Source organism: Triticum aestivum, chromosome 4B (assembly GCF_018294505.1).
Source record: "Triticum aestivum cultivar Chinese Spring chromosome 4B, IWGSC CS RefSeq v2.1, whole genome shotgun sequence".
Lineage (NCBI taxonomy): Eukaryota > Viridiplantae > Streptophyta > Magnoliopsida > Poales > Poaceae > Triticum > Triticum aestivum.
The window spans coordinates 657,064,127-657,076,027 of NC_057804.1; the positions used below are offsets into that span (position 1 = coordinate 657,064,127).

The window sequence follows — 11,901 nt, forward strand, 5'->3', positions numbered from 1 at the left end:
TCCAAGCCGCCCGCCATGCCGCTGAAGAAGTACGTGATCCCCCGCGCCGCGACGGATCCCACAGCTGCCGCCTTCGACCAGCCGAAGTAGAGGAAGCAGAGGGTGCCGCCGTCCAAGCCCCCGGGCATGACCAACGCCGACTGGAAGGCGGAAGTGCAGCGCCGGGAGGCCGTCACCGCCGATAGGCGCAACAGGGCCAAGAAGGCCAGGGAGAAGGCGGCGGCGGCGGAGCAGGCGGAGCGCGCGGCTGCCGAACAAGCCGAGGCGGCTCGCGCGGGCATGATGAATCCGCCCGGTGGCCACGGCCCGCACGCGGCCTGGAGCCAGCAAAGCGTCAGATCTCCGGCCGGCTTCTCGTCGTCGCCACACCCATGGAGCACGCCGTCGTCGGGCTATGCCGATGGCGACGTCCACGGTGGTTTCAACCCCAACATCACCTTTCCCCATGGGCGCCCGGTCCAGCGCACGCTATCGCCCGCGTTCGCCGGCATGCAGTACCCTCCATACACGTACTCGTCGCCGGACTACGCAGCTTCCCCGACGCCACCTCTCCGATGCGGCCTCTACTCGCAATCCTCCTCCTTGTCGCATCTTGGCGACGCCGACGCGACGGAGGCTGACATGGAAGACATCATCGCAGCTGTCTCGGCTGCCGCCGCCGCTTCCCCCGGGTTCACTACCGAAGACGGCTCGATTGATCTCGGCGACATGGACGCCGAGCTCGACTACGGCGAGGAAGAGCCGGAGGAGGAGGAAGAGGAGGAGCCGGGGCCGACGAGGAAAGGCAAGAAGAAGAAGAAGAAGAAGAAGAAAGGGGCGGCCAAGACCGGCGAGCCATGCATCAAGTGGGCGGCCAAGGAAGATGAGTGCCTCGCCGAAGCGTGGAAGGTCGTATGCCTCGACCCGATCACCGACACGAACCAGAACATTGACACGTATTAGTACCGCATCAAGGCCGAGTTCGACGAGCACAAGTTCGTCGACCCCTACTGCAAAGGCGTCCACATGCAGCGGGGGTCGAAGGCGATGGTGAACCATTGGGGGCTCATCCAAATGGCGTGCAACAAATGGCATGAGATCGTCGAGGAGGTCGCGGCTCGCCCAAAGAGCGGCACCAGCGTCGAGACCAGGTACAGCATGCCGTCCTCTCCCTATTCCTCTCGCCGTGCGCGCGCCCGCGTCGACTGATGCCCGCTCTTCGGCGCAGCTGCCGTGCATGTTCGCCATTTACCGCGACGACAACGGCGACCAAGAGTTCAAGTACCTCCACGTCTTCAAACGGATCGACAAGTGCGAGAAGTGGGCGGATATCCGACGCACCCGCGCCAAGGCCAAGGAGACGTACAAGCTGGACGCGCCGATACCGGGAGCGGCAGACGGGCGTCCGGACGGCAACAAAGGGGCCAAGAAGGTGAAACACACCCAGTCAGCTGCCGCACGCGTGTAAGAGTCCATGGAGCATTGCCTCGCTGACGCCAAAACCAGGGCCGCCCAGCAAGAGGAGAAAACTGAGGCAAGGTGGGCTACTTTGATGACGAACAACACCCTCAAACTCGACTTGCTCCGGACCAACGTCGCCGTGAAACTCAAAGCTCAAGACGCCAAGAAGAGGAACAACGACCTGGCTTTCTTGATGGGCGGCACTGACATGCTTCAGAACGGCGACAAGAAGCTCAAGGCGTGGTTCCTGGCGGAGCGAGGCCTCATCCTGAACCAAATACCGGCGACTCCAACGTCGACGCTGACGCCGCCGCCCAGCCCGACTGACGATGTCTCAGCGATGCCCAGCAGCACAGAAGTCGCGCCAACTAGTCCAGAAGCCGCGCCGACTCCTCCCAGCCCGCGCACGCCGACGACGACACCGGGGGTCGACCTCGACGTTTGATGCATTCCTTTCGCGTCCTTCCTTTTTTTGTGCGCCAAACTACTGCATATCCTTTCATTTGATCGCCGAACTGTGGCACTGAATCGCCGAACTATTGCGATGATCGCCGGATTATGGTTTTTTTTTAGCGGGAACGATCAAGTTTGAATATGGGACGCGTGTCTGGCGCCCTGGGGGCGGCACCTGGGGCGTGGCTGGGGCCTTGGTTGCCCCCAGGGTCTAAAAATCGCCGGGTGGATGCCCGAAAATGCGCCGGCCTATGCGCTGGGGGGCCGAACGAGTGGAGATGCTCTTAGCCTTCAGTGGTTGGGCTCACCGTACATGATAAAAGTCCTCTTCCATCATCTTTGGCCCAACGGGACGATGACGGCGTGAGGACGTTTATTCCTTCTTAGAGGTGTTGCTGCGGCAAAAGTAGACTTAGTCATGAGTATTGCATTCATATCTTGCAAAGGTTCTTCTGTAGTTGACTATGTTTCGTATTCATTTTGCTGATGATTTTGGCCTTGTTGCCCGGGCTGCCCGGGCGATGCCTGGGGCGGAACCGGCTCCTCTAACTTAGCTACTGTGAAGTTAGGAGCCTAACTTAGCCACATTTCATCAGTTGGATCTAGAATAAATGGCTGAGATCTATCGCTACAGTTCTTAAACAGTGTCAATTGCTACAGGTAACAAACAGTGATTTTAGCTACAGTGCTCGTCCAAACAGTATGTTATAGCCCCATGTGAACAGTGCAAAATCTTGGCCGTCTATTTCTCATCTGATGGTTCACAAACTAAGTTAGGGTATTGTTTCCCTAACTTCATAGGAGCGAAGTTAGAGGAGCCAGTTCCGCCTGGGGCGTGGAAGTAAAACACTTTGTATACTGTAGCTATAGTATTTACTGTACGAAGCCGGCCCGGGCCGTAGCTATATCCTGGCTAAGGCACTGCCAACATCAACTTTAATAAAGATATTTGTGTGCATCACAATGAGGCAGAGGCCGGGGATTTAACCTCTTTTTTGAAAGAAAAAAAATCATGAGGTTTATTTTCTCCAAAGGAATGTAGAATACAATTATTATTTTTCGAGAAAGAATATAATTTTTTTGCTCATTTCTTTGCTCCAAACGGCACCAAAGGGAAAATTCCTATGGAAATCCTATCCTCCAAAGTTCTTAAGCTGTTTCTTTATTTCAAACAGGGCCTTATCGAAACAAGCTGAAAAGCTTAAGCAAACACTTTTTTTTTGCGTGTTTAAAATTACAGGAAAAGTAAAAGCGCCCAAGACAGAAAGGTAAAAACTTGCTCTCAAGAGTACACAAGAACGAACCAAACAGACCCAAAAGAATTGACCTGGTTACTTGCTTGTTACCTGTAATAAAATCATAAATGTGGCCGTATGCATCGTTCTGATGCAGAGGCCGGGGTTACACCCCTTTTCCAAAAAAAACCTGTAATAAAATCAATCCAAAAAACAGTTACCCCTTTTTGCCGGGAAAGAAAATTTCATTACCCAGGATAAATGTGAGTACAGCCGTTCTGAGCCAGCTCATGCATGCATCGAATCCCTCAAGTAGAATGAACTCTTCTTTCACCTGGGTCAGATAACAAAGCTGCATCTATATTAGTGGACCAATTATTTCACTTTACTTACCATATATAATTCAGTATAAGTACAGTCTTACAAACTTTTCTACTCCCTCTGTTCCTAAATATAAGTCTTTTTAGAGATTTCACTAGACTATATACGGAGCAAAATGAGTGAATCTACACTTTAAAATAAGTCTATATACATCTGTATGTTGTTTGTAGTGCAATCTCTAAAAAGACTTACGGAGGGAGTAAAAAGGAACATACATAATTGGCGCTATGACGTCGCTGCTGATTTACCACATGTGAGCCTAATATATGCCTTATTGACGTCTGGCATGTATCTTCTTGCCTAAGCCATCAACAAAACAGAGAAAACAAGACCTCCACTGCTCCAGGAAGAACAGAGCTCCAAACCAAAGCCAGAAGCCGGAAACAATGCCAAGAATTACAGAGTACCACAACCACATGTCTCCTCTCAGTTCTTTGTGGACTTCAGCTCCTTGGTCCAATGTAGGCTCACACACGTTCAACAACGGGAAGCCACAGAGCCCTGGATTACTGCCATAAATCGATGGATCCACGAGCGTCTGTAACTGATCTCCAGTGGGTATGCGGCCCTATAAGTGGTTGTTAGAGAGGTTTAGCATGCCGAGGGACCGCAGATTTGAAATGCTAGGAGGAATAGTGCCTGAGAGTTCATTGCATGAGAGGTCAAGGAAATCCAGGAGCTCCAACCTTCCGGTTTTTTCTGGAATACTGCCTGATAGATCATTTCTGGACAAGTTCAGAAACCGGAGACCTTTGAGGTATGTTAGCTCTTCAGGGATGCTCTCTGTAAGTCGGTTGCTTGATAGATCAATACCTGTTATTAACCCGATGCTTTTCTGAAAAGTCTGCTCACGGCCCTTCCATGATATGTTGACTCTGGCTGGAAACTCATCCACTCGCAGTTGGCCTTGGCCATTGGGCATAATCTGCAAAGGAGCGGAAACTGGCCTCGGTCGGACCAATGGGGGAACATTATGCCTCATGGAGGTCAAGTTGCCAAAGGCAACTGGAATTGATCCTATCAAGCTATTGTTGGCCATATCGAGCAGCTGAAGTTGCGAAAGCCTTGATAACTCCGTGGGGATTTCTCCGGTGAAATTGTTTGATCCGAGTCTAAGGATTTTCAGTGATGGAAGCTGATTCCCGATCCATGTGGGGATACCACCAAAGAACCGGTTGTTCCCGATGTCCAGGGTGGCCAGGGAGTTGCAGCCTCGTAGGTACGGTGGGAAGGCACCCACGAAGCCATTGCCGGCGAGATGAAATGACTCGAGAGAGCAATTGTGGTTTGGCATGGCCGTGAGGATCTCACCTGAGAAGGAGTTGCTGGACAGGTCCAGTACTTGCAGATAAGAAAGTTGGGATAACTCGGGTGGAACAACACCACTGAAATTGTTGGATGGGAGGCTCAGAACTGTTAGAAGAGGAACACTCGTTCCAACCCAAGAGGGGATATCACCGAAGAACTTGTAGTTCCCAAGATCTAGGATGACAAGATCTCTGCAGGTTTCAATTATAGATGGAAAAACTCCAAGAAAGCTATTGTTAGCAAGACGAAGTGACTGGAGTTCAAGGCCCAAGCTTGTTGATATAGGAAGTTCACCTGAAAAACCGTTGTTGGACAAATCCATTAACCACATACTTTTGAGTTTCCACCAGCAACTTGGGAGCTCCCCAGTGAATTGGTTATTTGATAGATCCAGAGAATGGAGAGAGATCAATTCGCAGAAGGTTGCATCAATATTGCCAGATATTCGATTACCGTTCATGTTTAAGAGTGTAAGATTGGTGCATTGTGACCAATCAGATGATAAGTTCCCTGTCAGCTGATTCCCCGAGACATCCAAGTAGTCCAAGCTGGGATGGACGCCAAACATCTCTGAGATATTGCCAGTGAATTGGTTGCCTTCCAGCCGCACCCGGAACAACCCCGTGCAATTTTTCAAGCAGGGCGGCAGCCTGCCGCTGAAGTTGTTGTGGTTCGCCGTGAAGTTTTGCAGCGTGAGGCCATCACACAGTCTCTGCGGCAGCTCACCGGAGAAGCTGTTGTTCGCGAAACCCACGTCAGTTAAGTTCAGCCCCTTCCCGAGGTCCGGCGGTATGGTGCCATTGAAGTTGTTGTCAAACAGGGCAAGGTATTGGAGATTACTGAGCCATGTGACGGTGGTGGGCAGCTCGCCTTCCAAACTATTGGTGTTGATGTCCAAGACTTGCAACGCTGTCATGTTGCCAATCTCCATTGGGATCGTGCCGGTGAGCCGGTTGAAGAAGAGCGCCAACCTCAGGAGCTGCTTGAGATTCCCGAACGAGCTGGGGATCGGTCCCGTGAGAGAGTTCACCGACAAATCCAAGTGATTCAGGCTCACTAGGTCGCCCAGCTCTGCAGGGATAGAGCCGACAAGATTGTTGCTGAAGAGATACAGGATTTTCAGCTTGGCTGCCTTGCCGAGCTCCGGTGGGATCCTCCCTGAAAACGAGTTGTTCTGCACTTGGAATGATACGAGCTCTGGCCAGCTCGTAAATAAAGCCGGTGGAATCTGACCGGTGAGTTTGTTCGATGATGTGCCAAATTCACGCATCTGGCGCATCCCGGACAACTCCGGCGGCAGGACACCGGTGAGCTGGTTCATGTCTAGTTCCATGGAATTGACATTGCCAAGGTTGCCCAACTCGGGTGGAATAGTGGAAACCAACCCGGCGTTCATGATGTCAAGGCGCTGTAGCATTTCGAGCCGGCCGAGAACTGGCGGGATCGATCCGCCGAGCGGGTTGCCGCCGAGTTCAAGACCCCTCAGCTGGGACATGGAACCAAGGAACTCGGGGATTCCACCCGTCAGATTGTTGTGGCTAACCCGCAGGTCCTGGAGCTTCTCCAGCTTCGACAGCGACGTTGGTATCCGCCCGGAGAAGGCATTGATGGACAAGTTGAGGTACATGAGGTTGGGGAGGTTCTCCGGCAGCGAGTCTGGTATTGGTCCAGAGAGAGTGTTCTGCGACAGGTCGAGGTAGGTGATGTTGCCGCTCTTGAGGATGAACTCCGGGAAGCCTCCGTCGAGGTAGTTGAGGTAGAGCGAGAGGAAGTTGACGGTGGGCATGGGCGAGAACTTGCGGTAGCCCTTCTGGTTGGTGAGGAAGTTGGCGCCCAGGTCGAGGTGCATGATCCTGGGGAGCCTGCTGAGCTGATGCGGAATGTCGCCGGCGAGGTTGTTGTTGTAGAGGCGGAGTTCGACGAGGCCCGAGAGGTCGCCGAGCTGCGGCGGGATGGAGCCATTCAACCAGTTGCTGCCGAGGTCGAGCGCGGCGAGGGAGCGCAGCCGCTAGAGGCTTTCCGGGATTGAGCCGGTGAAGTTGTTGTTGTTGAGGTCGAGTGTGGTCAGAGCCGGGAGCACCGCGGCGTCCAGCGCGTCGAGCGTGCCTGTGAGTCCAACTCCAAACCCCCGGAGCCTGAGGGACGTGACGTGGCCGGCGGCGTCGCAGGCCACACCGCGCCAAGAGGAGCAGACCGGCGTTGCGTTGGTCCAGCTGGACAGCACGGCTGGGTGGCCGAGGCTGGCCTTCCATGCCAGAAGAGCGTCGGCCTGCGACTGCGTCTGCGAGGGCGCCGCGGTCACCGTCGTAGCCGCCGGCAGCAGCAGGAGGAGGAGGAGCAGCGCGACGGTGTGAAGGAGGAGCGCGTAGGTGGGTCTCGTCATGTCTGTGAGTGAGTGGGAACCTGCGGACTGCATGCTCTGCTCTGCTCGTCATCACGCGCTAGACTGGAGCATAATATTCGCCCTTTGGTTTGACCCATCCATCCAAGTCATAGTCATAGTGTGTATCATATCCTGGACAAGCAACATACAAACGTAGTGTGTATCCTGGTAGTGCCGTGGTCCTCTTTCTCGGCCTCTTGGTAGCAAGCTTCTTCCAAGCAAAAACTCTCAGGTTGACCTTCCTTCACCCTGTGCGCCCTCGGCCCTCGGGGGCCGTCCTCACGGCGACCATCGGCCCCCAGATCGCCGTCAGCTCGTTCCAGTCTAACTTGATATGTACATCGGGCTGGTGGCGGCGCTATCATCAGCAGCACCGTCGCAGCCAAGTCCTTCAGCCGGTCAGAGAGGTGGATCAGGATCCTCGCGCCACGAGCCGGGCCACTTTGGTCTCCAAGATCAACATGGGCGCGCCTCTTCATCCAGTCACCTTTGAATGTGACCTCCCCCAACTTGCTCTTCCCCCCAACGGGGGTGCTTGGGTGCAAATATCTAGCCACCACTCCCAGTCCTGAAACAGACCACACAGGTTATAGAAACATTCAGGACAGAAACTTCACCGTATAATCAAATCCAAATTTCCTACCACAGGCACAGATCAAATGTAACCCACCTTTAGCCGTTCACGGATTGATGGCACATACTTCAGTACATGATCTGATTCTGATGAACTTGATGGTGAAGTGACCACTCTAGAATGATCACAAGCGGCAATATCCATCTTATATAGAAGATCTACCGGTTCTGTGGAGGAAGACAAGGCTTCCAATACCTGTGCAATCCAAGCAAACATGTAAGTGGCTGTAGTGTAACAAAACTTGTCTAGTATTTCAATAATTTATTCATCCAATACTGTAGCATGTCGCTTTTGCAGAAACCTCTGATTCTTGACAAAACAATCGTCACAGAAGATGAAGTGTTCAGCACAGAAAGGTATGGCCTAATACTTCTTGAACAGTACACAGTGAACAGCAAAGCTGATTGCTACAAGCACGCGAAACTCTGATGAGCGTCATGTCAATATCTAAAATTTCTGCGATTTCTTGCCGAGAAACTATGCTGTATATTGTGAGAAGTAACCCTTTGGATAACTTAACTAAAACAACAGGGAGAGTAACAGACCTTCTACTCATGAACTGCCTGAGCGAGCTGCTGCTCGATGTCGCAAGGGAACATGTCGAGTGCAAGGGCCAAGTCCCTCCAGACCTCCATGCAACGGCCAGCGAGCTCTCTGGCAATCTCGAGCTTCAAGACACGGGCATGGCCTCATGGGGGGCGTGCATTAGCTCGGCCTTGTGACTTGTGAGCGTCCGGCCAACTTCTCCGACACCCGAATTTTGATCTGCAAATGCAATTGCATGTGAACTCAACTGGAAATACTCAAAGTATATGCAGAAAATAATAATCATAAATAGTACTGTACATGATTTCTGTTGGGTCAAAAGACCGAACAGCTTGCGCACCTCCCGGCCGCGTCGAGTTGCCGGTGCAGGCGGCAAGTCACATGTGTTGTAGGCCGGTGGGAGGTCGCGAGGTGTCGGCTAGAGTTAGTTCGTTGGCCACACGCTGGAGGAGGCATCGGAAAAGTGCCGCCGGAATGGGGGAGCCGAGCACGTCGGCCATCCGCGGCGGCAGGGAGGAAAGGATTGTGAGGCGCGGTGGCTGAAACAAGACGGTCCAGCGAGCCATACGCGGGTCCACCTGCCAGCAACACACAGCGGTTTTCTTTTTTGGGCCTGAGATCGCTCCGGTATCTCTCCGCCCAAGAGGCCACCAGGCCACACACATCCAGGTGGGTAGCTTCCCTCAAAAAAAAAATCCAGGTGGGTAGGGCCCACGACGCAGGCCACAGGCTCTTTTCAAAGGAACTTAGTTTTACACATGATTTGGCCTCTCTCCATGTGAAATTTAAAATTCAATCCAAAATGATAATCCTACCACGTCTTTGGTTTAAGTAGTTTAAAATTTCGTTTTTATATGAGTTTGTGTACAACCTTTTTTAAAGAGTTATAAGTTTAGGACTTCGGTTTTCAAGTTATTTTAACTCCTCAAATTGGAGGAGTTCGGTTTTTTATGAGTTAAAATTTAGGAGTTTGGTTAGAGATGCCCCGAGAGCGGCTCTAACAAAGTCGCACATCGGGTCAGTCGGCATAATAACCGTTGATATGTCGACTTTACCTAACAGAGTTTGGTTAGAGCTTGTAGTCGGATTAAAGAATCATGGTTTTATGGTTTTTCGGGTCCTAGTTGTAATCCTTCTTGAAATCTATTTCGCAAATCCTAGTTCAAAAGCTTTCATTATTGAGAAGGAAAATGTCTTATGGCAACTACTCCCTCTGTTTCTTAATCCGTTCCTTAATATATAACTTTTGGGTAGTTCAGTATATATATATATTAAGAAACGAAGGGAGTAGTTGTAAGAAGGAATAGAGAGGAGATTGATGGAATAATACATCAGCAATTCCATCAATCTCTTCTCTATTCCTTCTTGCATGGTATCAAAGCGAGTGGAACGAAACCGAGCCGATGAAGAAAGGCCTCGATACGCTGGTACCAGGCACGCAGTGCCTACTTGGATCCACACAAGGAGTGGGAGAGCAAGCAGACATGATCAGGATGCGCGTCGTCAACGATGCTGGTGGGCTACTTGCAGAAGACTTGCTTGCAAAAATGCATTAGACACATCCATCTAATGAACGGGCCATGCACGCGACGCAACGAGCTGGAGAACGGTGCAGATCATGCTCGGTTTGACAACCGAGGTGAATGTGTCGGTGAAGTCAACACTCGCACGCTGTCAAAAGTCGCAGTCCACATAACGCGCCTTATACCACTCGAGTGTGCCATCGGGACGGAGCTTATGACCTAACAACCACTTGCCGCTGATGAATTGGCATGTGGGGGTCAAGGTACAAGCTGCCAGGTCCGGTTCCGCAACAGGACGCCGAACTCCTCTTGCATGGTCGCAAACCACCGAGGGTCGCGAAGACCGGCATGATAGTCTCTGTCGTATCTACTTTTCCAAATACTTTTGTTCTTGTTTTGGACTCCAATTTCCATGACTTGAATGAAACTAACCCGGGCTGGCGTTGTTTTCAGCAAAACTACCAAGGTGTTATTTTTTGTTTAGAAATAAAAGTTCTTAGAATTGGACGAAACTTTTTGAAGATTTTTTATGGAATATTAAAAAATACTAGAACGAAGACCCATTGGAGGGGGGGGGGGCAGTTGCCCACAAGGCAACATGGTGCGGCTACCCTCCTAGGCGCGCCTTGTTACCTTGCGGGGCCCATGAGGCTCCACTGACCCTAATCTCAACTCTATAAATTTCGTTTCCCCAAGAAAAATTAGGAGAAGAAGTTTCATCGCGTTTTATGATATGGAGCCACCACCACCTCTTGGTCTTCATCGGGAGGGCTGTTTTGGAGTGCGTTCGGGGCTCCGGAGAGGGGGTGGGGGCGAGATTTTTGTCATCATCAACCATCCTCCATCAACAATTTCATGATGCTCACCACCAGGAGTGAGTAATTCCTTCGTAGGCTTGCTGGATGATGATGGAGTTGGATGGGATTTATCATGTAATCAAGTTAAATTGTTTGGGCATGATCCCTAGTATCTATTACGTTATGAGATTGATGTTGCTATGACTTTGCTATGCTTAATTTCTTGATCATATCTGCTTCTCACCTGCAAATTAAGAGGAGATCAATTAGCAGAGTATCAACAGCAGGTCAGTTGATCAATACAGAGTATCACTTGTATCAACAGTATCTGTAGGAGCTATGTGTTTGGTTCATTTATGTATTGGATCTTGTTTTGGTTCGAAAATCAAGAGATACCACAAGTAGCTATGTTTCCTGGACCATTTGTTGATCCGTTAATTTATTCTTGGTGTGTTGCTGCTGCAAGCAGCAAGTCTTGTGATAGAGCAAGTCTTGAGATGTCTACAATTTGCGAAAATCTACAAGTGAAAAAGATGCATGCATATATCCAAAAATGCCTACAATAATGTCTGGAACTACAATAATCCCTTGGAGATAAACCGATGCTACAAACTATGAAAAGGCCAGCCCCGCTGCACTTTGTTAAATCTGCACATCTATTGAATTCAAAAACAGATTATTAGCCCGCCCTAGTTCATCACTGTAGGCCAGCATGAAACACACTCCTCCAAAAAAAGCCTAAAAATCCACTAGTATTGCCTTAAAAAAGCCTTAAAAGCCCACTATTATTGACAATCAAAATATGATCTGAACTGTAAGGAGTTTAACTGAAAAATGAGTGTTAACTGAAGTTTTTCAGTACAGATTATAACTGAAGTTATTCCGAGAATATAGTGACATCAAATGCAGCTAATTAGTATTAACTGAATCTTAGTTTGTATTGCTGTCAGAGATTCACACATGCTCGCCTAATTATTTTGTCTATATCTTTAGATTATCTACTTTAGGCACAATCATACACAATTCTGACTGTACTGTAACAATTGTACTCCATCAAAATGTTGAAATTTTGACATTCATAATGTCAAGCTTATTTCCATCAAAATTTAAATAGAAAAAGCTCAAGGTTTACACTGAATGAACAAAGTTTGGGTAAGCCATGGTCTAATGAGCTGTACAAGGCGGCACTACATGTAATGCT

General features: G+C 50.2%; 1 protein-coding gene across 1 annotated transcript in view; it reads right to left on the reverse strand.

Moving 5' to 3' along the window:
• Positions 1–8,920, reverse strand: part of LOC123093932 (leucine-rich repeat receptor protein kinase MSL1) — an 11,453-nt gene extending 2,533 nt beyond the window's left edge. Inside the window, exons 1-5 of the mRNA XM_044515995.1 lie at positions 8,681–8,920; positions 8,380–8,599; positions 7,871–8,029; positions 3,725–7,768; positions 3,381–3,462 (exon numbers count right to left, since the gene is read on the reverse strand). Of these exons, the coding sequence (XP_044371930.1) occupies positions 4,078–6,666 (2,589 nt within the window). The 5' untranslated portion in view covers positions 6,667–7,768; positions 7,871–8,029; positions 8,380–8,599; positions 8,681–8,920 and the 3' untranslated portion in view covers positions 3,381–3,462; positions 3,725–4,077. The remainder of the gene's footprint in view (positions 1–3,380; positions 3,463–3,724; positions 7,769–7,870; positions 8,030–8,379; positions 8,600–8,680) is intronic.
• Between the last annotated feature and the right edge of the window lie 2,981 nt (positions 8,921–11,901).